The 24,245-nt window shown below is 46.5% G+C and overlaps 1 protein-coding gene across 1 annotated transcript; it reads left to right on the plus strand.

Moving 5' to 3' along the window:
* The first annotated feature begins 15,160 nt into the window (after nucleotides 1–15,160).
* FADD (Fas associated via death domain) lies at nucleotides 15,161–20,890 on the plus strand. Its single transcript, XM_088458240.1, has 3 exons — nucleotides 15,161–15,257; nucleotides 15,424–15,776; nucleotides 18,232–20,890. The coding sequence occupies exons 2-3, from the start codon at nucleotides 15,479–15,481 to the stop codon at nucleotides 18,513–18,515; spliced, it is 582 nt and encodes a 193-aa protein (XP_088314366.1). The 5' UTR covers nucleotides 15,161–15,257; nucleotides 15,424–15,478; the 3' UTR covers nucleotides 18,516–20,890.
* Nucleotides 20,891–24,245: the final 3,355 nt, after the last annotated feature.

The following is a 24,245-nucleotide window of genomic DNA, read 5'->3' on the forward strand; positions in this document are numbered from 1 at the left end:
ACTAAGGGAGGGTTGGGGGGAGAAAGAAAAGGTACTTACCAGCCCTAGTCGGTATCTTCACTGTTCGGGCTTCTGGCATCTGTATTTGGTCCGCCGGGAATAGATCTGGCAGCATTACATACCGATTCCAGACACAGGGGTGGCACCCTGACCCCTGCACTTTCCATCCGGCTGCACTACACCCCCAGTGCTATCCACCTGGCTGTGCCACTTCTCCCAGCACCATCTCACCTGGCTGCCCCCTCCCAAATACTACATTCACACTCACTAGTCTTGAGGGGTGGTGCTGCTCTGTAGAGACCCCCTCCCTGCACTCGCCAACACCTGGCTAATTCATCTATAATGGTCTCTTCATTAGACATAAACACACATATAACAAAACAATCACAGATATACAAATTCCCCAAAGGTACTAAAACTTCCACGTGTCCTTAAAAAACAAAATATAATTTGTTTGAGTAAAGACATACATGAATCCCTGTGAAGCCGACACAGTGTGCTATAAAAGCAGTGGCTTCTTCAGAGGTGCCTCTGTGGCATGGATCCTTGGCAGTGAAATGGTTAAGTGTATGTAAGAATTACATATAGTCTGAATATTATATGATAAACACTTGTTTATATAAGCACCAGCATAACTACCGCGCTTCGCAATGTGGACCAAACAGTGATAAACCAAGGAGTATTTATAGAAAGATGAGAGGGTCCTGCTTGTAAGCTTACAATATATAGTAATTAGGAAATGATACAAACATGATCTGTTGCATCCAATAAATCTGTGTTACTATTTGTGAAATAAAGCAAGTGAGACATGCAAATAGCTTGCTGAACAAAAAGGAAGAATGAGCCCAGAAACACAGGTAATTATAGGCAGGTAATTAAATCATATATAATATTCCTCCCTGCTTCTATTTGTTTTCCGGATATGCAGCCAAATAGCAAAGTCTTCTAATGCAGAAGTAAGTGCAAAGAAACCAACACATCACATTCCGCAGCATCCTGCACAGCTTCCATTGAGGTCTGCTGCAGAATCCACATCACATGCCGCAGCATCCTGCACAGCTTCCATTGAGGTCTGCTGCAGAATCCACATCACATGCCGCAGCATCCTGCACAGCTTCCATTGAGGTCTGCTGCAGAACCCACATCACATGCCGCAGCATCCTGCACAGCTTCCATTGAGGTCTGCTGCAGAATCCACATCACATGCCGCAGCATCCTGCACAGCTTCCATTGAGGTCTGCTGCAGAATCCACATCACATGCTGCAGCATCCTGCACAGCTTCCATTGAGGTCTGCTGCAGAATCCACATCACATGCCGCAGCATCCTGCACAGCTTCCATTGAGGCCTGCTGCAGAATCCACATCACATGCCGCAGCATCCTGCACAGCTTCCATTGAGGCCTGCTGCAGAATCCACATCACATGCCGCAGCATCCTGCACAGCTTCCATTGAGGACTGCTGCAGAATCCACATCACATGCCGCAGCATCCTGCACAGCTTCCATTGAGGTCTGCTGCAGAACCCACATCACATGCCGTAGCATCCTGCACAGCTTCCATTGAGGCCTGCTGCAGAACCCACATCACATGCCGTAGCATCCTGCACAGCTTCCATTGAGGCCTGCTGCAGAACCCACATCACATGCCGTAGCATCCTGCACAGCTTCCATTGAGGCCTGCTGCAGAATCCGCATCACATGCCGCAGCATCCTGCACAGCTTCCATTGAGGTCTGCTGCAGAATCCGCATCACATGCCGCAGCATCCTGCACAGCTTCCATTGAGGTCTGCTGCAGAATCCACATCACATGCCGCAGCATCCTGCACAGCTTCCATTGAGGTCTGCTGCAGAATCCGCATCACATGCCACAGCATCCTGCACAGCTTCCATTGAGGTCTGCTGCAGAATCCACATCACATGCCGCAGCATCCTGCACAGCTTCCATTGAGAACTGCTGCAGAATCCACATCACATGCCGCAGCATCCTGCACAGCTTCCATTGAGGCCTGCTGCAGAATCCACATTACATGCTGCAGCATCCTGCACAGCTTCCATTGAGGCCTGCTGCAGAACCCACATCACATGCCGCAGCATCCTGCACAGCTTCCATTGAGGTCTGCTGCAGAATCCACATCACATGCCGCAGCATCCTGCACAGCTTCCATTGAGGTCTGCTGCAGAACCCACATCACATGCCGCAGCATCCTGCACAGCTTCCATTGAGGCCTGCTGCAGAATCCACATCACATGCCACAGCATCCTGCACAGCTTCCATTGAGGTCTGCTGCAGAATCCACATCACATGCCGCAGCATCCTGCACAGCTTCCATTGTGGTCTGCTGCAGAACCCACATCACATGCCGCAGCATCCTGCACAGCTTCCATTGAGGCCTGCTGCAGAATCCACATCAAATGCCGCAGCATCCTGCACAGCTTCCATTGAGGTCTGCTGCAGAATCCACATCACATGCTGCAGCATCCTGCACAGCTTCCATTGAGGTCTGCTGCAGAATCCACATCACATGCCGCAGCATCCTGCACAGCTTCCATAGCGCCCCTGTCATTTACCGCCCAGACCTCCGTTCATACATCGGGGAGAAACGGTATCAGCGCACTTAACGTGCGCTGATACCGTTTCTGGGCTTCATACATCTACCCCCATATGTCAAAATGTCCCCTTATACCTGTGTGAATTTTACCTAAATAATTCTTGATCACCACTAAAGCAGCCATCGCCCCATTTCTGCAAAAATTCATCCCATCCCCCATCCCCCACCCACTCATAAATTCACTTTGCTTTTGAAATGAAGACCTTTGACCTCCTCTATTCCATATCTGCTTCCTCCCCATCGGTTGAGTGGTCTAAGGTGCATGAATTTGTTACTGATGGTGAGAGACACAATCTTATCCAGTCTAATGTGTCTGTGGAACCCCACCTCTTTGTGTAGCCTTAAGCTGCATGCACACACAACGATTTTTTGAACGATTATCGTTAAACGATATAATTTTACGATAATCGTTTGAAAAAATCATTCACTTTCTGAGTCAAACGATGAACGATTATCGTTCATGCGCGTTCACGTTTGTAGTTCAGTCAGACTTGTCAACTCAACGATTTTCATTAAGTTAATATGCAAAAATCATTTGTAGTTCAAAAAAATCGTTTATTACACTTTAAAAAATCTGACAGATAATCGTTCATAAAATCTTTCATAAAATCGTTGTGTGTGTATGCAGCTTTACTGTGGATTCAAATCAATAGCGTGCCTCAGGGATTGTTGCTCTGTATTGCTATGTACCCTTACCTGTTGCTTTTTGTTTCTAACTGATGCATGTATGTAATTGTGCCCTTTTTTCTGTAGTCCCTCACTCAGGAAGGGGTTGGTCCCACCACCTGCTCTGCAATGCGGGGAATGAAAGCTTTGTATAGCAGAGGGAAGGGTCACAAAGACACAGGGGATGCGGTTAAGATACCGCTGCCCGGAATGACGCCCGTCGGAATTCCGACGCTGGAAGCTCGACCAGTGTCTAAAGATAGGCATCTAAATCCCAACACCTATCTTTAGTCCCACGCCGAATCCCGAACGAAGGTAAGCCGGGGCTTTCTAGCTGTTATCTGCAGGAGGGGAGGGGAGGAGTAGGTTTAGGCACCCCTGGGGGAACTTTGGGTTAGGTACCCCCTGGGGAGGGTTAGGCTAGGTGAAGGGGGGGTTAGGGTTAGGCACCACTGGCGGGAGGTGAGGGTCAGGCACCTCCCCGGGAGGGTTAGGTTTAGGGTGCGGGAAGGGGCGGTTAGGCCCCCCCCCGGGGAGTTTAGGGTTGGAACCACTAAGGGAGGGTTGGGGGGAGAAAGAAAAGGTACTTACCAGCCCTAGTCGGTATCTTCACTGTTCGGGCTTCTGGCATCTGTATTTGGTCCGCCGAGAATAGATCTGGCAGCATTACATACCGATTCCAGACACAGGGGTGGCACCCTGACCCCTGCACTTTCCATCCGGCTGCACTACACCCCCAGTGCTATCCACCTGGCTGTGCCACTTCTCCCAGCACCATCTCACCTGGCTGCCCCCTCCCAAATACTACATTCACACTCACTAGTCTTGAGGGGTGGTGCTGCTCTGTAGAGACCCCCTCCCTGCACTCGCCAACACCTGGCTAATTCATCTATAATGGTCTCTTCATTAGACATAAACACACATATAACAAAACAATCACAGATATACAAATTCCCCAAAGGTACTAAAACTTCCACGTGTCCTTAAAAAACAAAATATAATTTGTTTGAGTAAAGACATACATGAATCCCTGTGAAGCCGACACAGTGTGCTATAAAAGCAGTGGCTTCTTCAGAGGTGCCTCTGTGGCATGGATCCTTGGCAGTGAAACGGTTAAGTGTATGTAAGAATTACATATAGTCTGAATATTATATGATAAACACTTGTTTATATAAGCACCAGCATAACTACCGCGCTTCGCAATGTGGACCAAACAGTGATAAACCAAGGAGTATTTATAAAAAGATGAGAGGGTCCTGCTTGTAAGCTTACAATATATAGTAATTAGGAAATGATACAAACATGATCTGTTGCATCCAATAAATCTGTGTTACTATTTGTGAAATAAAGCAAGTGAGACATGCAAATAGCTTGCTGAACAAAAAGGAAGAATGAGCCCAGAAACACAGGTAATTATAGGCAGGTAATTAAATCATATATAATATTCCTCCCTGCTTCTATTTGTTTTCCGGATATGCAGCCAAATAGCAAAGTCTTCTAATGCAGAAGTAAGTGCAAAGAAACCAACACATCACATGCCGCAGCATCCTGCACAGCTTCCATTGAGGTCTGCTGCAGAATCCACATCACATGCCGCAGCATCCTGCACAGCTTCCATTGAGGTCTGCTGCAGAATCCACATCACATGCCGCAGCATCCTGCACAGCTTCCATTGAGGTCTGCTGCAGAACCCACATCACATGCCGCAGCATCCTGCACAGCTTCCATTGAGGTCTGCTGCAGAATCCACATCACATGCCGCAGCATCCTGCACAGCTTCCATTGAGGTCTGCTGCAGAATCCACATCACATGCCGCAGCATACTGCACAGCTTCCATTGAGGTCTGCTGCAGAATCCACATCACATGCCGCAGCATCCTGCACAGCTTCCATTGAGGTCTGCTGCAGAATCCACATCACATGCCGCAGCATCCTGCACAGATTCCATTGAGGCCTGCTGCAGAATCCACATCAAATGCCGCAGCATCCTGCACAGCTTCCATTGAGGCCTGCTGCAGAACCCACATCACATGCCGCAGCATCCTGCACAGCTTCCATTGAGGTCTGCTGCAGAACCCACATCACATGCCGCAGCATCCTGCACAGCTTCCATTGAGGTCTGCTGCAGAATCCACATCACATGCCGCAGCATCCTGCACAGCTTCCATTGAGGTCTGCTGCAGAATCCACATCACATGCCGCAGCATCCTGCACAGCTTCCATTGAGGGCTGCTGCAGAATCCATAGCCAACAATCCTCATTCTGTGCTCACAGAAAAGGTGGCTCCTCTAGAAAACAACTGGAGCTGTCTTAGTAACTAGGTTCTGGGATCCTTGTTTCTTTTCCGCAGCCTCTCCAGCGCCATATCACTCCAGTTATATCTGACCAAAAATAAAAATTATTAATCCAAACCACTTCCCAATGTATAATACATGATAAGAAAATTAGCACCATAGACATATAGGGTCTGATTTAGAATTAGGAGCAAGTAATAAAGGAGCAATATTGCACCTTTGGCCAAACCATGTTACACTGCAGGTGGGGCAGATTTAAATTGTGCATAGAGATTTAGGTATGAGAGGACCAGAGGCGTATCTATAATGGGTGCAGGGCGTGTGGTGCACACGGGCCCCCGGGTCCAGGGGGTCCCGCACCGTACACCCGTACACCCTCCGAGGTTCTGCGCTGGGTATCAGCGCTGTACAAAAAGCCGGAAAAATGTCAGTGGCGGCCATTTTTCCGGCGTTTTACGCATGCGCAGTAGACTCCGGGCACACCCTAGTGCCCAGAGTCTACTAATGCTCCGGTGGCTGGCCAGCCGCGCTAGTCGGCAGCCAGCCACCAGAAAGAGAGGAGGGTGGCCCCGGACGGATGATGCACACTGGCCTCCTCCTCTCTAAAGACACCCCTGGAGAGGACCTATCCTAACTGGAGTTTAAATGTCAGAGTACAAACAAAGCTACCCAGTATATATTCACTATGTGCCGAAGCCACCAGTACTTTCCTCCTGTGCAAGAACAATAAATGCATTTGCACCTCTTGCATTGCTTTTTTTAAATTTGCTCCTAACCTAAATCAGGCCCATACTATTCTCTATTTCGGGTTGCCCTCCAAAATACACATCTGACACATATAGGAGGCACTCGTGAAGTTAAACAAATAAAAAGTTCTCTCTACTTTATCTGTATACTTTAAAATAAATACTCCACTCATAAGCAAGAAAAAATATCACATAAAAGATTGTGAAATACGAAAAAGTGAAGTTAAACTTAAAAACCCTCATGTATTTGATCTCATTCTTTATGTACAATTATAATTATTAATTAATTAACTATGCACCATCCCTGAAGAAGCTCACTTTGAGACAGGTGAAATGCGTGGTCGTTGCTACACATCAGTGCTGAACCCTAATACTGCTTCATATCTGCAAAACCCAATATACAATGTGCATCAGTGTAACAACTACAGTAAATAATTTAAACAGCTGGAAAGACCAGCAAATATACCACTTGGGGTTGGTGACACCCAGTGTGGCAAGGAACCCCCCTTTGGCGCGTGCACCATTATAGCAGCTGGACTAATACAATATAGCAGTTGCTCCCAGTAGGCCATAGGCCTAAAGTTTCTTACAGAGAAATTCTGAAAAAAATTATTAAATGAAGTATATTGTGCTTACCTGTCACCCTTAGGTCAGTTGTGTGGTGGTGGCCAGGGCTACAATTCTGTTTGTCCACATATTTTATGATAGGCCGATAGCAGCAATGGTTTTGCCTATCACATTGACCATAAAAAAATTGGATTTGTTCCTGGACCACTGACCTGTGGCACCCCTGCAAGTGCCCCACAGCACCCAGTTTGGTTGAAATATACTATTATTTACAAATACAAAAATAAATGAGACCCTGCATATACATATGTACCCACTAGATGGCGACATACACCTATCCCACTTCACATGACCATATGTAAGAAAAAACTGTAACAATTGTACAAAGGAAATCAGAAACATTCAAGTCAGAAGCAACTTTGTTTCCCCTTTATTATGAACTACACAAGCAGAAGCAAAACGGCAATCTCATCAGCTCAAGCAGTTGCAAAACTAGGGAATGGGGCCCCAGGTGCTAAAATATAATTTAGACACCCACATAACCCCTCAAAAGTCCCCCACTCCACGGTAAATTATTATTAGCCTTTATTTATATGGTGTCACAAGGGTTCCGCAGCGCCTAGCAAAGTGCATAAACAGAATGAGCAGAACAAGAGAACAGTGACTTACAGTACAAGACAAGGGTTAGGTGCTGTTGTAAGGAATATGGAGTAGAGAAGATAATAGCTAGAATCTGATTGGTTGCTATGGGCAAAATTTCCACTTCCAAAAACAACACCTAAATAGATACTGTAAAATACCAGTATTAGGGATACATTAGAACAAAATATACTAACCGTAAAAAAAACAAAAAACAAACAAGTAATCCTAAAAAAACAAGAACACTTGTTTAATAGTAGGGTTTACAATTCTTATGAAGAAATTGGCTTTCAATAGTTACATACAGTTTGTGAAAGAAATTGCGCATACAAAGCATTTACCGCATAACACCAGCAATAAATAGGAGCAGAAACAGGAGCGGATACAGAGGAGAACGCATTGGGTGTCATTGCTCTCACATTGCGTGCACGGAACCAAGTACAGCTTTGCAAGCAGGCCACCCTATCCATATGAGAATAGAAGGGAACCCTGTGCGCTGGATGCTGGTATGTGGCGGCGAGTGCTGCAGGTAGTGAGGTCGCCCTGACCTAATAGAATAGTACAGCAAGTAGACTTCACCCTATCCATATGCTGTTTATTACCTAGAATTATCAGTGCACACTTGCACCAGCCCTATCCCATAGTGACAGTGCCCGGAGGGGAGATACAGCTGATTTTTGCTGGGGGGGAAGGGCCGGGTGCTTCTTGTCATTCTCATAGTATCGCATCATACTGGCCAGCCCCGTCCGCGTGGACCTGCGATTCGCGGCATTATTCTACTTGTCCTACCCATTTAGCAAGTGGGCGGATTTGGGGATACCGGGAGATATCTGTTTTATGGAAGCAGCGATTTAGGGATACTGGGAGATACCTGTTTTGGGGAAGCAGTGATTTGGGGACACCCCAAAAAAATTTGTGAGACTCCCAGACATAAGTATAGAAAAAGATATGTATGTGAGAACGCCCCATTACAGCCCACTTGCTCCCATTTAGTTGCAAGTCCAGCTCAGCATCATTCCCACCGATTCTAAAGCAGGTCCATCCTGAAGAGTCTGTACTGCCATCCTGCAACCATATCAGCATTTGCAGCAATGCCTGCCCTCTCTACTACATTACATCTAACAGTGGCTGAGGTTATCACGACTGTGCATTTAAAGGATTAAGAATTAGCAATTGAGTATATGTTTTGGCCTTACCTTCTCTGAAATTGTGAATCAGCTTCAGCATAAAGCAGGTGACCCAGTACAACAGACCACGTCGTTCTTGATCCAACACCTATAGATAACCTTTCAGTGCTTTATGGGCCCATGTGGACTTTGTCAAGAGGAACCCTTCTGTCTTTGGGTATTACATAAGTCTTCACCAATTTACTTTGATAGAAAGAAGCGAGCACAGACACTGAAGAAGAATGTGATCTGAATGAGCAACAGGAAATCCCCCTAGGTCAGTGTATACGCAGGCCCGATGCAGGCCACAACCGCTCCATGTGATGCCATATGGGGGTGGGGCCACAATCGCAGGATGCTCCGGGGAGCTGTAAGGACAGCGGGGTGACCATCTGAAGAGTCCTAAAGACGCCCCAGGCGGCGCTGCTGCATAGATTCTGGCTGTAGAGTGCCATGCTAGGCCCCCTGATAACCAGATGAAACTAGCAGAAAAAAAGCTCTGAGGGCCAGACCAAATGATTCCGAGGGCCTTATACGGTCCCCGGGCCTGAGGTTTCCCATCCCTGATCTAGGTGAACATCTATAGAAGTCTGTGAAATATTGGTTGAATTGCCTAAAACATCGATTGTATTCATTGAACAATCCAAGAGCATGGGACACAACTTTAAAAAGTCATACAAAATACCATATTGTCTCAGGGTGCTCTAACAGAGCCGGAAGCTCTCCACTGACATCACTCGTGATGTCAGTGGGGCCGCCCCCAAACGGCAAGCGTTCCCTCGGGAACGCCTCCGTTTGGGCAGCCACCCCCCCAGCCCGCCCACCAAAGGGGGCGAGCTGTCACTCAACATCAATAGCTCGCCCCCTTTGGTGCGAGACCCGGAGCAACGGATTGCCCATCGCTAGCCGGGTCTCGCGCATGTGCACGACGGAGCCGGCTCCGTCGTGCGCATGCGCTGTGGGCCACCCGTCTGAATCAGGCCCTCTGTCTATACATTCTTTGGGATCAATTCAATTATCTGCGAGACCCCTCACAGCGCGAGTAAATGCGACTATATGATGCACTTATATAAGACTTGCAGATTTTTGTTCGCAGACGCATAGGGGCCCGGAGAAAAAACATGTTAGCGTTATATAAATGTAAAACAGGTTATAATTTGGCCTGTAACTCTGCGTTAATGTTTATTTGCAGTGATATAAGGCAGGGAGTGATGAAGGTATAGTGTAAGAGTTCAACACTTGAAACAAACCAGTTGGCGGCAGAATTTTACAAGTAATAGTAAGCATGTGATATAAACAGTGGATGTTAGTGATTGCTAGACAGAGTAGGTGTGGTTTGCTGTGTAATTAACCCTTTGTCAGACGCACGTCACACAGGCTCAGGTACAGTATGTGCTGTTGTGAGAATTGTACATAGCCAGGGAAGCCTGCCGGAGAGAGGCATAACCATGTCCAGCCAAGTTGGCACAGTGACAAATAGTATCATTTGTCATAGTAACTAAAGTTGTGTCTTTATGGACCCCAGACCTCTCTCCCTGGGGTGCTCAGCTTGCTACCTCCAAGCCTCTGGTGAGCAATTTTCTGCTTCTGATTCACTCACTTGTAGGTCGGCAATGGGTGCCACTATGCATCTGCTAGACTGCCTTTGCCACTGCCTCTGCCCATTCGTCTCTGCCAGTATACACAGTTTGATTGTCATTAGTAAATACACAGCTGACCAGTCCATGAGCAAGATAGACACATATAGGGGTATTCAATATGGGAGCGAAAACTCAGTTTTTGCGTTCATTTCGCACCTATGACGTCATTATCGCAGGTTTTAGTTTTACACCGTATTCAATGTCAAAGACTTTTCGCAGGTTCAAAAAGTCTTTGAAAAAAAACGAGGATAACTTTTCACCACTGAATAGGCGGCAAAAAAAAGTGCAGAATTGGGGTTTAGGGGTGCAGGCTTAAAAAAAATAGCCTGCACCCCTGGGAATGACATTTTAAAATTAACTGTGTCAAAAAAAAAAAAATAGGGACACCCCAAAAAATTAATTTAAAAATTGGGGTGAAAAAAAAAAAAAAGGGAAAAAATTGTTTAACAATAGGGAAATAGGTTCAGGGCTATGTATGCGGCAGGTGTTTTCTAGAATAGATTATTAGCGGCAGGTGCACAGTTGCAGAATTTAAAAAAAATTACTTTAGGGACATAAAAATATGCTAGTACCCATTTTCATGTACCCCAAATTTGATGGACCACTTAAAAAAATGAAAAAAAATAACCTAAGTGCTCTTCTGCATCACTTCTTCAATGTCGGGAAAAAAGCACCTGCCGCAGCTATTTAAATCCCCGACTTTCATTTGCAGGCTAAAACGGGGGTACCCATAGTGATCCCCCATGTTTTTACAGCTTTAGCGGGGTCCTACAATTTTTTTCCAGGAATATTTTGCAGTTTACCGCAAATCCCACTTCGCCAGGTTCCGTTTTCGTTGATTTGATATTGAATACGGGGATAAAGCGGGCGCGCGCCCGATACTTTATCCCAGAAAAATCTCCGATGTGGAGCTAAAAGTCCAGCACGGACTTTTCGCTCCCATATTGAATACCCCTCACAGTGGCAAATGCAGGATTTCTAGAGGGGGGTTTCCAAATGCTTGATTTTAGAGCGAGGGTGGCCAGTCCATGAAGAGGGCATAATTAGTACTTATCCAGCTTTAATATGCGTCATACAATGTGTATTGTGTGTCATAATTCCAGCATATACAGGATCACAGTAAGTCATTTGATGCGGCAGTAAGCCATCCTGCCTGAGCTGAATGTTTGTATTTTAGATGTGTGCACCATTCCAGAGCATTGGAGCAAGTCCGGGAGCCTGGAGGAACAGTAGAAGAACCTAGCACTTCCCTGGACATATATGTACATATTGGGCTCTATAGCAGTGCATCCCTAACAGTGCATGTTTTCCAGATCTCCTAGTTGGTGCACAGGTTACTTATTACTGGCTGATACATATTAAAAGCTCCACAGGTGGTGCTAATTATTTCATTTGTGATACTGAGAAGAACATGTAGCACTAGTAAAATTCTATTATATTATTATTTCTACTGTGGTCATGGTATGTGCTGGGGAGGGGGGTTTCCAGGCAGACGGAAACCCCCCCTGCGTTTGCCTATGAGACAGGTTCCCAGCTGTCAAAACTACCAGGGGTTTTAAGAATGGGTACCTCTGCCATTGCTGAAAATCTGCTACAAGACTGCTACCAATTAAGCTACTGCTGCCAATTCAACCTGACACCACTGTATGACGATGTGCCACTCGCGCTGAGGGAGGTAGAGTGCGCTCCAGTGGGAACAATCTACAGGGATCTATTTATCATCCTATGTTTTTAGCATATCCCCTGAATACACCCATGCTGTGGTACCTCCATTTCCGACAGCAGCTGCAGCGGAGCCCCCAAAGAAGCGAAGCTGCCAGTTTTACCATTCTGGGACTTGGCCCTGGCTGCTTATGTGATCTTCAGATGACGTTATTGTATAGTCACCTATGGGCTACTGTTTGCATTATTCGCAGTAGCGCAGCTGAGGGGCAAAGTAGGAAGTAATGTGATTGCAATAAATTCACTTTATTTCTCATTGATAGCCAGGACGGGCCCCTGTCCCAGGCAACTCAGGGCCTGATTCAGACCCACTCGCGAGCGCTATGCGCTCGCAAGCGGGTCGATGGTGGCCCAGTGCGCATGTGCACGACAGAGCCGGCTCCGTCGTACGCATGCGCGAGGCCCGGATAGCGACGGGCAAGTCATCGCTCCGGGTCTTGTACCAAAGGGGGCATGCTGTCGATGTTGAGTGACAGCACGCCCCCTTTGGTGGGCGGGCCGGGGGCGTGGCTGCCCAGACGGAGGCGTTCCCATGGGAACGCCTACCGTCTGGGGCCGGCCCCACTGACATCACAAGTGATGTCAGTGGGAGTGCTTTTGTCTCTGTTAGAGCCAAAAGCACTCTTGGGCTTGCGGTAACGAGACCCTACCGCAAGGGTCTCGTCACAAGCCCGATGGTCGCGATGGTCTTGACCATCATCATGGCCGCTCGCATAAGCTGTGGGTGGTAACCCACAGCTATGCGAGCGGCCAAGAGGCCGCAACAATAAAAAAAAACGCCCTGATTCAGAGCGGGTGCTCGTTCAGAGCGTCCGGCTCTGAATCAGGCCCTCAGTACTAATACATGCAGGCGAATCAAGATTCCTTATTGCCACGAAAAAGGAATCTTTATTTTCGGAGCTGGCTGCAAATAACAATAAATATGTCCCATAGAGATGTACAAAGTGGGCTTTTATGAGTCCTCTATTATCTGTGCAGGTTGAAGACTAGGGTGCATATTCAATTCGGAGCGAAAAATCCCATACTTTTCGCCGACATCGCTGGTTTTCAATGCGAAAAAGTATCATGCTCGGTCCCGCTCATCCAATTAGAAATGGGACCCGGCGAAACTGTAACATGCGAAAAGTACTGTCAGATTTGGGGAAATCAGCCTGACAGCCCCCCAAAAGATGCACTGACATTGGGGATCACTACAGATCCCCCCGAATAGGCCTGCTGAAGGTATTTGGAGTAATTAAATTATCTCAACAGCTGCTATTTAGCGTTTTTGTATAAGTGATGAAGAGTCGCATTTAGCGGGTTTTTTGCAGAAAATAAGTAGCCCCAGCAAATTTGGGGTACACGAAAATGGGTGCTAGCATTTTTTAAAGTTGCTAAAGTGAACTTTTAAAAAACTTAAAAAATCCACCTGCAAACTAAAAAACACCTGGGGTATACTTGGGGACCCCCCTGGAGTCTATTTCGCTAGTTTTTAAATTTGTCCCCCAACTTTGGACTTTTTCACCCCCTTTTTCATAGTCATTTTTTGGGGTGTTCTTAAGTATTTTTTTAACACAGTTTACCTTTGAGGGACTGTCCCAAGGGTGCAGGGTGGTTTCCGCAAGTTTGCACCCCAAAACCCCAATTCTGCACTTTTTTTCGACAGCTTTCATAGGCAAATCTTTTTTTGCCTATTCCGATGCATTGACTTTCCGCACCCACGAAAAGGCTTTGGAATTGAATACGGGGATACGTTTTCGCTGGGTGAAATTACATCACCGGCGAAACTTTTCCGCAGAAACGGCCTTTTCGCACCTAATTGAATGTGCCCCTAGGACTGGGAGGAAAAAGATTTTTTTTTTCAAGGATACAACACTATTGAGGGATCACAGCAATCCCATATTCAGGATAAAGACTCTGCGTTCATTATCGTATAAGGATCATTTTTATCATCGTTTACAATATTCCTATGGGAATTGTTTTGCGCTGATATATATATTTTTCATCAGCCTATTCCTTTATGAGATTAACATCAGGGCCATATTGTTGCTTTTAATTTGTGCTATACTATGCATGCTATGTAACCAATTTGGTATTTAGTTCAGGAACTGCAGTTCTGTGTGTTTTATACATTTTTATATATTGTTGTTCTTTGATATTTTGAATTAAAACAGGTTATAGCTGAATGTTTATAGTAATTGTATTTATTTAGTGGTCCCAGGCGCAGACACATATTCTTTATTTATTTTAATTTTTTTCAGTGAGTTCTAGGAAAGGTTTCTGATCTCCCTAATAGACTTCCAAGAAGTTGTGAAAACAAAAACAAAGCGAGTGAAAAGGAATTGGTATGTAACACTGCCGGCCGCATGGTTCAAATCCCGGCAGCGCCAGCCCGACGTGAAAGGAAATCCCGATCGTCCGAAAGGTAAGTAATTCATAGCCTGATCTACCCCCTAACCCTCCTTCAGGGTGCCTAACCCTAACCTCCCCCCCGTGCCTAACCCTAATACCCCCTCTAAGTGCCTAAACCTAACACCCCTTCCCCACCGTCTAAACCTAAGTCCCCCGGGGGGGTGCCTAACCCTAAATCCCCCCCGGGTGTGCCTAACCCTCCCTTCCCCTAGCCTAAACCTAACCTCCGGGGGGGGTGCCTAACCCTAAGTCCCCCCCCCCCCCCCCCCCCGCGGCTGTCTGCGCTTGGTGCCCGGCATCCCTTCAATCAGGATGCTGGGCGCTGGTCTCCCGGCGTAGGTTAATTAACCCTAACCGGGATTCTGTAGTGGAGATGCCAGCAGTCGGCATATCGACCGCCGGCATCATAAACGCATACCTGTGAAAACTAACATGCTAGCATAAAGAACTGGGGAGAGGAGCCAAATACTGAGAATAGGAAAATTAAAAAGGGGTAGTTGTGGGTTCATTCGTTTAATCTGTACAGATCCTTCAAACTCTGATTGGAGATTTGGGTATTTAATTTATGAAGTGTTGATAAATGATATAATGACGTTTTCACCTACTGACACGTCTGCTAATTATACTGTATGATAGCAGCAACACCAAAGTAAAGTCTATATAGAAAGTAGGAGTATATAGAAAGTAGGAGTATTGCAGCTGTAAGTGGGCGGGGTAGAGCTGAGCTGACATGCTCAGAGCAGAGCTCACTGACTTCCTGCTCCTGTACTATGAGGACTGTACACACAACCTGATCAGGCAATCAGGAAATAAGAGGTGAGTTGGAATTATTTTTTGTTTCATACTTGTATCACCATAATGCACCAGATTAGCTACATTATTTCTCCCTGTAGTCCTACTTTGATACATTGTTGTGACTATCATCAGCAAAGTGAAACAGAGAGTGAAGACCAGTGGATGACCTGCTGTTACTTCCTTATAGGAGACATCCAGCTACACACAGAGACGAGTCGCAGTCGCGACCATAACGCGGGCAGATGGATTACTTGTCGGTGTTGCTGCTGAAAGTATCGGACCGCCTGACTGTTAAGGAGACCAATGATTTGAAGTTTCTTTGCCGGAATAAGATTGTGAAAAAGAAGCTGGAAGCTATTAGCAACGCGACGGATCTGTTCTCCAGGCTGCTGGAGCAGGCGGAGATCGCACAGGACGACCTCGGCTTCCTGGTGCAGCTGCTGCAGCAGATAGACAGAAGGGATCTTGCAGAAGAAGTACATAACTTCCAGACCCCGTGTTCCAGGGAGGAGACTGCTGCGGGTGAGCCGGAGGAACGAGGTACATACAGCACGTCACTCACACTGCCTAATGGGGAGCCGTTCTGCACAGTTGTGGATGATTTACATTAGTATAGGAACTCCAAAGTACATGTATGTGTGTGTACTCCTGTATAGACCTTAGGTGACAGGGGTTCTGTATACTCCTATGTATAATCATTTTATAATGATTCATTACCTAGTTCTACTTCCTCAGCTCTGTGTAAGTTTTTGGGTACACAAGGGACAGTTGTCTACAATCAGTAATACATCCAGAGACTCCTATCCTACTGGCCTTGGGGTTTTCAGTTTGGGAACATTAGGTAGAAGATGGGGCACTGTGTACCCCTATATAGGCCTTGGGTGATGGGGGCGCTGTATACTCTATGTAGACCATGGCTGATGGGAGCGCTGTGTACTCCTATATAGGCCTTGGGTGATGGGGGCGCTGTATATCCTATGTAGACCATGGCTGATGGGGGCGCTGTGTACTCCTATATAGATCATGGGTGATTGGGGTGCTGTGTACTCTATATACACCTTGGGTGACGGGTGCTGTTGCTCTATATACACCTTGGGTGACGGGGGCGCTGTATACGCTATGTAGACCATGGCTGATGGGGGCGCTATGTACTGCTATAGAGATCATGGGTGATTGGGGCACTGTGTGCTCTATGTGGCCATGGGTGATGAGAGTGTTGTTGCTCTATATACACCTTGGGTGACAGGGGTGCTGTATACCCTATGTAGACCATGGCTGATGGGGGCGCTGTGTACTCCTATATAGATCATGGGTGATTGGGGTGCTGTGTGCTCTTTGTGGCCATGGGTGATGAGTGCTGTTGCTCTATATACACCTTGGGTGACAGGGGTGCTGTATACCCTTTGTAGATCATGGGTGATGGGGGCGCTGTGTACTCCTATGTAGACCATGGCTGATGGGGGCGCTGTGTACTCCTATATAGATCATGGGTGATTAGGGTGCTGTGTGCTCTATGTGGCCGTGGGTGATGAGAGTGCTGTATGCTCTATATACACCTAGGGTGACAGGGGTGCTGTATACTCCTATATAGACTTTGGTGAAAGGGGTGCTGTTGCTCTATATACACCTAGGGTGACAGGGGTGCTGTATACTCCTATATAGACTTTGGTGAAAGGGGTGCTGTATGCTCTATATACACCTTGGGTGACAGGGCTGTTGTATGCTCCTATATAGACTTTGGTGAAAGGGGTGCTGTATGCTCTATATACAACTTGGGTGACGGGGGGTGTTGCATATTCATATATAGACCTTGGGCAATGGGGGGCTGTGTAATCCTATATAGACCTTAGGTGAAGAGGATGCTGTATACTCTATATACACCTTTAGGTAATTGGGGCTCTGTGTACTATATATAGGCCTTGGGTGATCGAAGTGTTGTGTACTTTATGTAGGCTTTGGGTGATTTGGGCGCTGTGTACCATATATAGACCTTGTGTAGAGGGGGGGGGTTCTGTGTACTTCTATACAGACCTTGGGTGAAGGGGGCGCTGTGTACCCCTATACAGGACCCAAGCGGTCAGGATGTGGACGGTCAGAATACTGATAGTGGCATCCCGACAGTCAGAATCCTGACAGAATTAGGTAAGTAACCCTAACCCACCTTTCCTGCAGCCTAACCCTCCTCTCCCACAGCCTAAATGTGCCTAATCCTAACTCTAATACGTTGGGATGTCAGTGGTCGGGATTCAGACTGCTGTCAGGATTCCGGCGCCGGGACTCTTACCGCCGACATCCTGACTGTCGGGATGCCGACTACATCCCCTGTGTACTTTGGGTTATGGGGGTGCTATGGGTTGCTGTGTGTTACATGAATCTGGGATAAGGACATTTACGGGTCAATTCAATTAGGAGCGAGTGTGTGAAAGTGAGTTTGTTTCATCATATTCTCATACATTGCGTGAATGTGCACACACGAGAAATGACAGATTAACTTAAAAGTGCCAACTCGCAGTACTCGCAGCAAGGTTGCACAACTTTTCTACAAAGAAGCGACCTAAAAGGACCCAACTCGCACCTCATTGAATTGACCCCATAGTATGAAAAAAATGGAAGCGAATACAAAGTATATTATCAGTGGGACAACTGATGATCAAGGGCCTGATTCAGCAAGGATTGTTATTGTGATTACGCACGTAATTGGGCGATTGTTGCGTTCTGTGTATGCATCGCAGTGACTATGCAGACCCATCGCAGAGTGATTGACAGGAAGTACCGTTTGGGGGTGGTCGGCGAAATGCAGGTGTTCCAGGTATCAACCATTTGTCAGTCGCCCTTTTGACCATGTCGACCTATTGACTGTCAATCTATCGACTTTCGATCTTCCATCCAGATACCATGTCCCCGTACTGCCTGTTACGTCTCCCGTAGTTACATGAAAACACTTCCCACTCCAAATACTGTGCATTCATTTGTGGCTACTTTCATCTTTTCACAGATCAGCTTGACCTGGCCTTTGACATCATATGCGATAATGTTGGGAACGACTGGAGGAGGTTGATACGTGCTCTTGGGGTGTCAGAAGCCACAATAGAGCAAGTTACCTATAATAATCCCCGTAACATGCGGGAACAACTAATGCAATGCCTGCAGGAGTGGAGGAAAAAGAAGCGAGAAGCTGCAACGGTCTCTGCCCTGATGCAGGCACTAGAACAATGTAGAATGAGGCTTGTGGCAGAAAAACTGACTGATGGGCTTAACCTCAGGCATGGGAATGCGTAGAAGGGACTCGGGAGGTTCTAAAATATGAAATGTTATCTTGGGTTTCTAATAAGGTCGGTGTAACAACAAACGTTCGAGAAGGGGGACTCTCCAGTGTAAATGTATGATCATGCGGACATGGTTTAAATATCAGAGGTGCTTGGCCAACTCCATTTGGGAATCGCCCTGATCTATGAATTGGGATTGTTGAAAAGATGATTATGTATAGTTGACAAACAAGTTGGGAATCCTCGGAATAAGTTCCATCTTTTCAGAGGCTATTAAAGTGACTCCCATGTTTAGCTACGGCTGGCCTTGGATGGCAGGCGCTAGCAGCTGACAACCAGGTTCCAGCCCAGCTTGATTATAGAGTTCTCTCTGTGAATTGTAGTTCTGTATAAATGTATGAAAGTATACTATGTGCCATAGTGTTACACGTGTAATGCTGGCTTTGTACAGTGGACCTCATTCAGAGTCTCTCGCTAGGGCTCGCTCACTCGCTGGGAGCAATATTCGCACATCTGCGCATGGGTATAATTCGCAGTGCGCAAGTCATTCGTTGCGATCTGATTTTGGTAGCTCGCAAGTCACTTTCAGGTCGCTGCTTTGAGGGACAGATAGTGCCGTTTGTGGGTGGTAACGGGAAGGTGCTTGAAAACGGGGGTGTGGATGTGCGAACGCAGGCGTGTCAGGCCAGCAAAACACTGTTTAAAGGGCGTGCATAATTTACAAAGTAGCGTCATGGTACACGTCACCTGAATGTATTTCAGCCGGCATTGATCGCAGTGCTTGCGGAAGGCTAAGGCAACCCAAAGGGCTGTGAGCAGCTCCGATGGCTCTCGATGGTCCCGATTAATCCTTCATTTCCTGGAGATGACGTGTGTTGCGAGTGGCAAGGGGGCATCTTTATACACTTGCGAGCGCACTTTGCCGTAGCTCGCTAAAACATAGTGGGCGTCCTTACTAGACGCGGTGCGAGCACTTCATTACAATATCCGGCCCCTTTTTGCGAGAGACTCTGAATGAGGTCCCGTGTGTGTACTTTGCACACAAACATGCATATAATCACCGATACGCAGAGTAGTACACCTCCATGCATGTGTCTGGCTTTCTACTAGTTGCCAGTACCTACACAATACCAGGTGCAACATACATGCCTTCATACGCAGAGGTGTCACCGGGTCTGGCGACACCCAGTGCGCACTACGACAATCCCTGCATGTCGGAGGTGTGGCCAAAAGGGGGTGTGGTCTAAAGAAAATGGGCGTGACCTCGTGGGGGATCCCGATAACATCACTCGGGGGGCAGCCCAGCATGGCTGGAGATGCTGGGCTGCCCCCGGAGACTGGGCTCTCAGCACTGTCGGCTCCTCTTCTATGACAGAAGCCAGGTGCTGCAGGAGAATGTCACACTGCAGCATCCGGCTCCTGTCACTGCAGAGGAGCCGGCGTTTTGGTGTCACCCTCTCCGAGTGTGACTCGCACCCCCCTCATGACGCCACTCTTCATATTAGTAAGTTCTCCTTTACACTCTGTCACTGCGTTTTGCCTGCACAAATGTACAGCCCAGTTATGCCTCTTGAGATGTAATTGTAGGGCCGTAGTAGAGCGATTCACTGCCCTGTGCTTGCCCCGCCCCCAAACATGTGATGTCATGATGTCACAATGAGGAAGTAGGGCTGCCGACACCAGGAATGAGAGGTTCTGAGCTCCCAGATCATTCTCAGGACACTGACTGGTTCTGCGAGAAAGTAGCTGAACTAAGGACGGTCTAGATGGCTCTGCAGTGGTTTTCCAGGTGCCGCACCCTAGGCTCTGCATCCTGGGCGGCAGCAATGCTCGCTCACCTCTAGTTACGGCCCTGTATAACTGTAGATGTGATCAAAACGTGTACAGCTCTGCATCTTGTGTGCTTGCCTGCACTCATTGTCGGAGCATAGAAGTGTGAATTCCCCCAAGATACAATCTGCAAACGGTCATACATTCAGCTCTGCATTCCTTCGTGTTGGATATCATGAAAACCTGGAGAGTAAAACTCAGGCGTGCACAACAGCATGTTATCTCGGGCAAAAGTACTTTTCCAAGATTACACACTGGTGATCTTGTGAGTTTAGCTGCCGTGGTACACAGGTCATGTATGTGACACTACACAGGATGCTGCAACATGTTAACACCCACATGACAGTGCTGGATTCCATTTTCAACTGTGTCTACATGAAACATTGGATGATACTGATTAACAGGTTGGTTCATCTGCAAAACAATACTAAGAAAAATAAAATTTTAAAAATAGTAAATTGACTGGTATTTTCTTCTAAGTACTGACGTGTTCCAGAAACACTGTTCTACATTGTGACCATTTATAGCACAGACATATTTAGAACTCTGTATAATAGTTCTTGGATCTTGAAAAAGATCCCAGACTGTACACAGGCACATGTTGCAATATGTCCCTAAGGAGTGTGTATGATTAGTGAGCAGATGCTATGTTTTGGGGCTTTGTCCTCTGTTTAGGATTATTTTCCTGTGTGCTGTCTCTGACCATCTTCATTGTTGCGGTATTTGATCCTTAGAGGGGGCCTAATTATAAAATATTTGCTGGATATCCTCTGAAAACCTCCTTTTTTAGGGGGTACCCGTAAATATTAAGTTTCCCCTGAATGTAACATGGGGAGACTGCAGCGGATATCTACCTACCGCGGTCCCTCCTTTTTTAGGGGGTACCCGTAAATATTAAGTTTCCCCTGAATGTAACATGGGGACACTGCAGCGGATATCTACCTACCGCGGTCCCTCCTTTTCCGACAGTAAAAATAGCCCCCTTAGCATACTCAATGGTTTGCGTGCAAGTCCAATGGCGGGAGGACTTCACATGCGCAGGACACATTCTGTGCATGTGCAGATTAGGTCCTGCGTCCTTGCACGCAGTGTGGATGCAGATGTCAGGTGAGTGACAGTCTGCAGCCATTTGGGAGCGGGTCGGTGATGGGCTTCATTCAGAAAACAGAAGCGTATCGCTTCCATTTTGTGGGCGTGCTGAGGTCAGTGTGTTTTTGTCTTTTTTTAACTTTATTTTACATTGAAATTACAGGTGCCGCATGTCTGTGGCACTTGTAGTTCCACAAGTGCAAAATGGCAGGCATGCTGGCACTTGTAGTTCCACAGTAAATTACAATAGTGTTACATTATTTGGCCCCCCTATTACCCCCATACCCACCGCTCCAGGGGTATGGGGATGAGCCCCAGGCTTCAGCGTAAGCCTGTGGTGCTCGGGAGAGGGGGGACCCTTTTTTGGGGGTCCCCAACTCCCCCGAGATCACCAGCTTGCGATGACCGACTTGGGGTGTAATGCTTTGGACCTGGAGCCCCGGTGATTGGGTCTGCAGGCTGTGGCATTACACACCGGTCGGTTGGGTCTGGTGCTGGTCTTAAATATAGGGTGTACCCCACGTCGTTTTTTCCCCTATATTTAAAACCAGTGCTAGTCTCTGCAGCCTGGTGTTGATTTCTAAAATACGGTGGAACCCTACACATTTTGTTCCCCGTATTTTTAGAAACCACCACTGGCTGGCAAGCCTGGGGCTGGTTTGGCTATTGGGGAGGGGACATTATGTCATTTTTTTTCTAACTTTTTACAGATTTTATTTACAGGTGAACAAAAACGGGAATTTTCTGGAAATATTCTAGGGACCCCCCTAATGATGTCTAGACATGGGGGATCACTATGGGTACCCCCATTTTTAACTACTGAAGGAAGTCGGGGTTTCTAATAGCCGCGGCAGGAAAAAACACCTGGCAAAAACGGGGTTACCCATAGTGATCCCCCATGTCTGGACATCTTTAGGGGGGTCCCAGGCATATTTTCTGAAAATTCCCGTTTTTTTCCTTAAATGGGGTCAAGGGTCATTTTTAAAAAAACAGGGATAATTTTTCAAATTACTATAGCAAGTGAAAAAAAAAATGCAGAATAGGGGTTTGGGGGTGTAGGCTTATAAAAAATAGCCTGTAGTTTTGGGAATGTCCCCTTAAAAGGAAATGTTAAAAAAAAATGTCCCAAAAAAAAAATCGGGACACCATTAAAAGAAAAATTAGGTAAAAAAAATTACCAAACTAACTAAATTATTTCTGGTGGGGTCCCCAAGTATGGGGTAGGTGCATTTTTGCAGATTTTTTAAAAATTACCTTTAGGGACTTAAAAATATGCTAGTACCCATTTTCATGTACCCCAAATTTGATGGGACCACTTAAAAAAACGAAAAAAAAAAACCTAAGTGCTCTTCTGCATCACTTCTTCAGTGTCGGGAAAAAAAACACCTGCGCGGCTATTTAAAAACCCTGACTTTCTTCTGCAGGCAAAAACGGGGGGTACCCATAGTGATCCCTGAGGTCTGGACATCTTTAGGGGGCTCCAATTATTTCAAGAAAATTCCATTTTTTTTTCGCCGATCCAAGTATCGCAGGTCCTGTTTTCGACGATTTCAAATTGAATACTGGGATAAGCGGGAGCGCGCGCGATACTTTTTCGCTGGCAAAACCTCCGATGTGCGGCGAAAACCTTGCTGGCGAGGTTAACGTTTCATATTGAATACCCCTCATAGTCTTCATATATTGTTGCAAGTACAATTCGGTGTGCTGAGGAACAATAGGGGGTTACCCCCCCCCTTTTCTACATGTTAAATGAAAGTAAGCTTTGTTTAAAAAGTAATTCAAAGCAAGCCATCACATAAAAGCAATCCAAATAAACCTATTAGTAGTAATAGTCAGCAGACTTATGGTTAGTAGTCACAGTAAATAAGTCCTTTGGTTAATCTCTATTGAAGAGGTTGTTATTAGGTAAAACATGCAATACTAAACCACAGTATATGCACCAGGGGTTAATGGATAGCAAAAAGCAATAGTCTTTGATAGCAGCATCCAGCAGGTTTAGATTAGTATGGCAGCAGGTGATCGTCCTTAAACCAGTCTCTATGTGAGAAGCTGTTAGTAAATAGGACAATATGCCACAGTCTTTGTGGTAAAACAGTCAGTGTAGCATGTTGTTAAAGGCATGTATTCCTAATCATGCTGCCAAAAAACACGCTGGGTTTACCTTAAACATGTTCCCACATCTCAGGTCAGCGGTGGCCAGCCGCGACAAGGGAGAAATATTTGTGAGTGGGATCAGGTCCCGGCGTACGGGTCTGTCAGGTGTTGATGGTGGAGGTGAGCAATGCTCTCACCCTCCACGCGCTGACTGTGCCTTACGGCGATGTATGGTCCCGCAAATAGAAAGTTAGGACTGCGTATTAAGGCCGCAATGGGCTTGCTCAGCATTAGTGCATCTCCAGATTCTCAGCGTCCCAGCACTTCCTGGTATGAGTCACAGTCACCTGATGCATTTCTTGACCAATCACAGTGGTCGTTTCATCAGAGGTGCACCAGTGACCGCCACATAATATAGGCGAGTGCGACTGCCATACATACAGATGTGGCCTCTTACATTTTTGCCGCTTGTGCTGTAAACGTGCGTACACATCGTGCTATTGATACCCCTAAATCTATACACCCAAAATGTTGCTATTTAGCGCTACAAGTCGCCTAAGAAATAATTGCTTTCCAATCCAATTGTGGTTCCAAAGCAGAAAGTTATATTGCAATAAAAAGAAAGTTACACGCTTAGATCTAACACAATTAGCGCAAAAAGCAAGTAAATACAAAGGTACAAACCGATACATACGCATGCGCACTGGCCCAGTATGCAGTATTTCAATCC

Source organism: Taudactylus pleione, unplaced genomic scaffold (genome assembly GCF_031769625.1).
Source record: "Taudactylus pleione unplaced genomic scaffold, aTauple2 ptg000820l, whole genome shotgun sequence".
Taxonomy (NCBI): domain Eukaryota; kingdom Metazoa; phylum Chordata; class Amphibia; order Anura; family Myobatrachidae; genus Taudactylus; species Taudactylus pleione.

Excerpts from the sequence above, each read along its gene's own strand:
- FADD (XM_088458240.1), top strand. The coding sequence starts at position 15,479 with ATGGATTACTTGTCGGTGTTGCTGCTGAAAGTATCGGACCGCCTGACT. Across the intron at positions 15,777-18,231 it reads GGGTGAGCCGGAGGAACGAG|ATCAGCTTGACCTGGCCTTT; the intron begins GTACATACAGCA and ends ATCTTTTCACAG.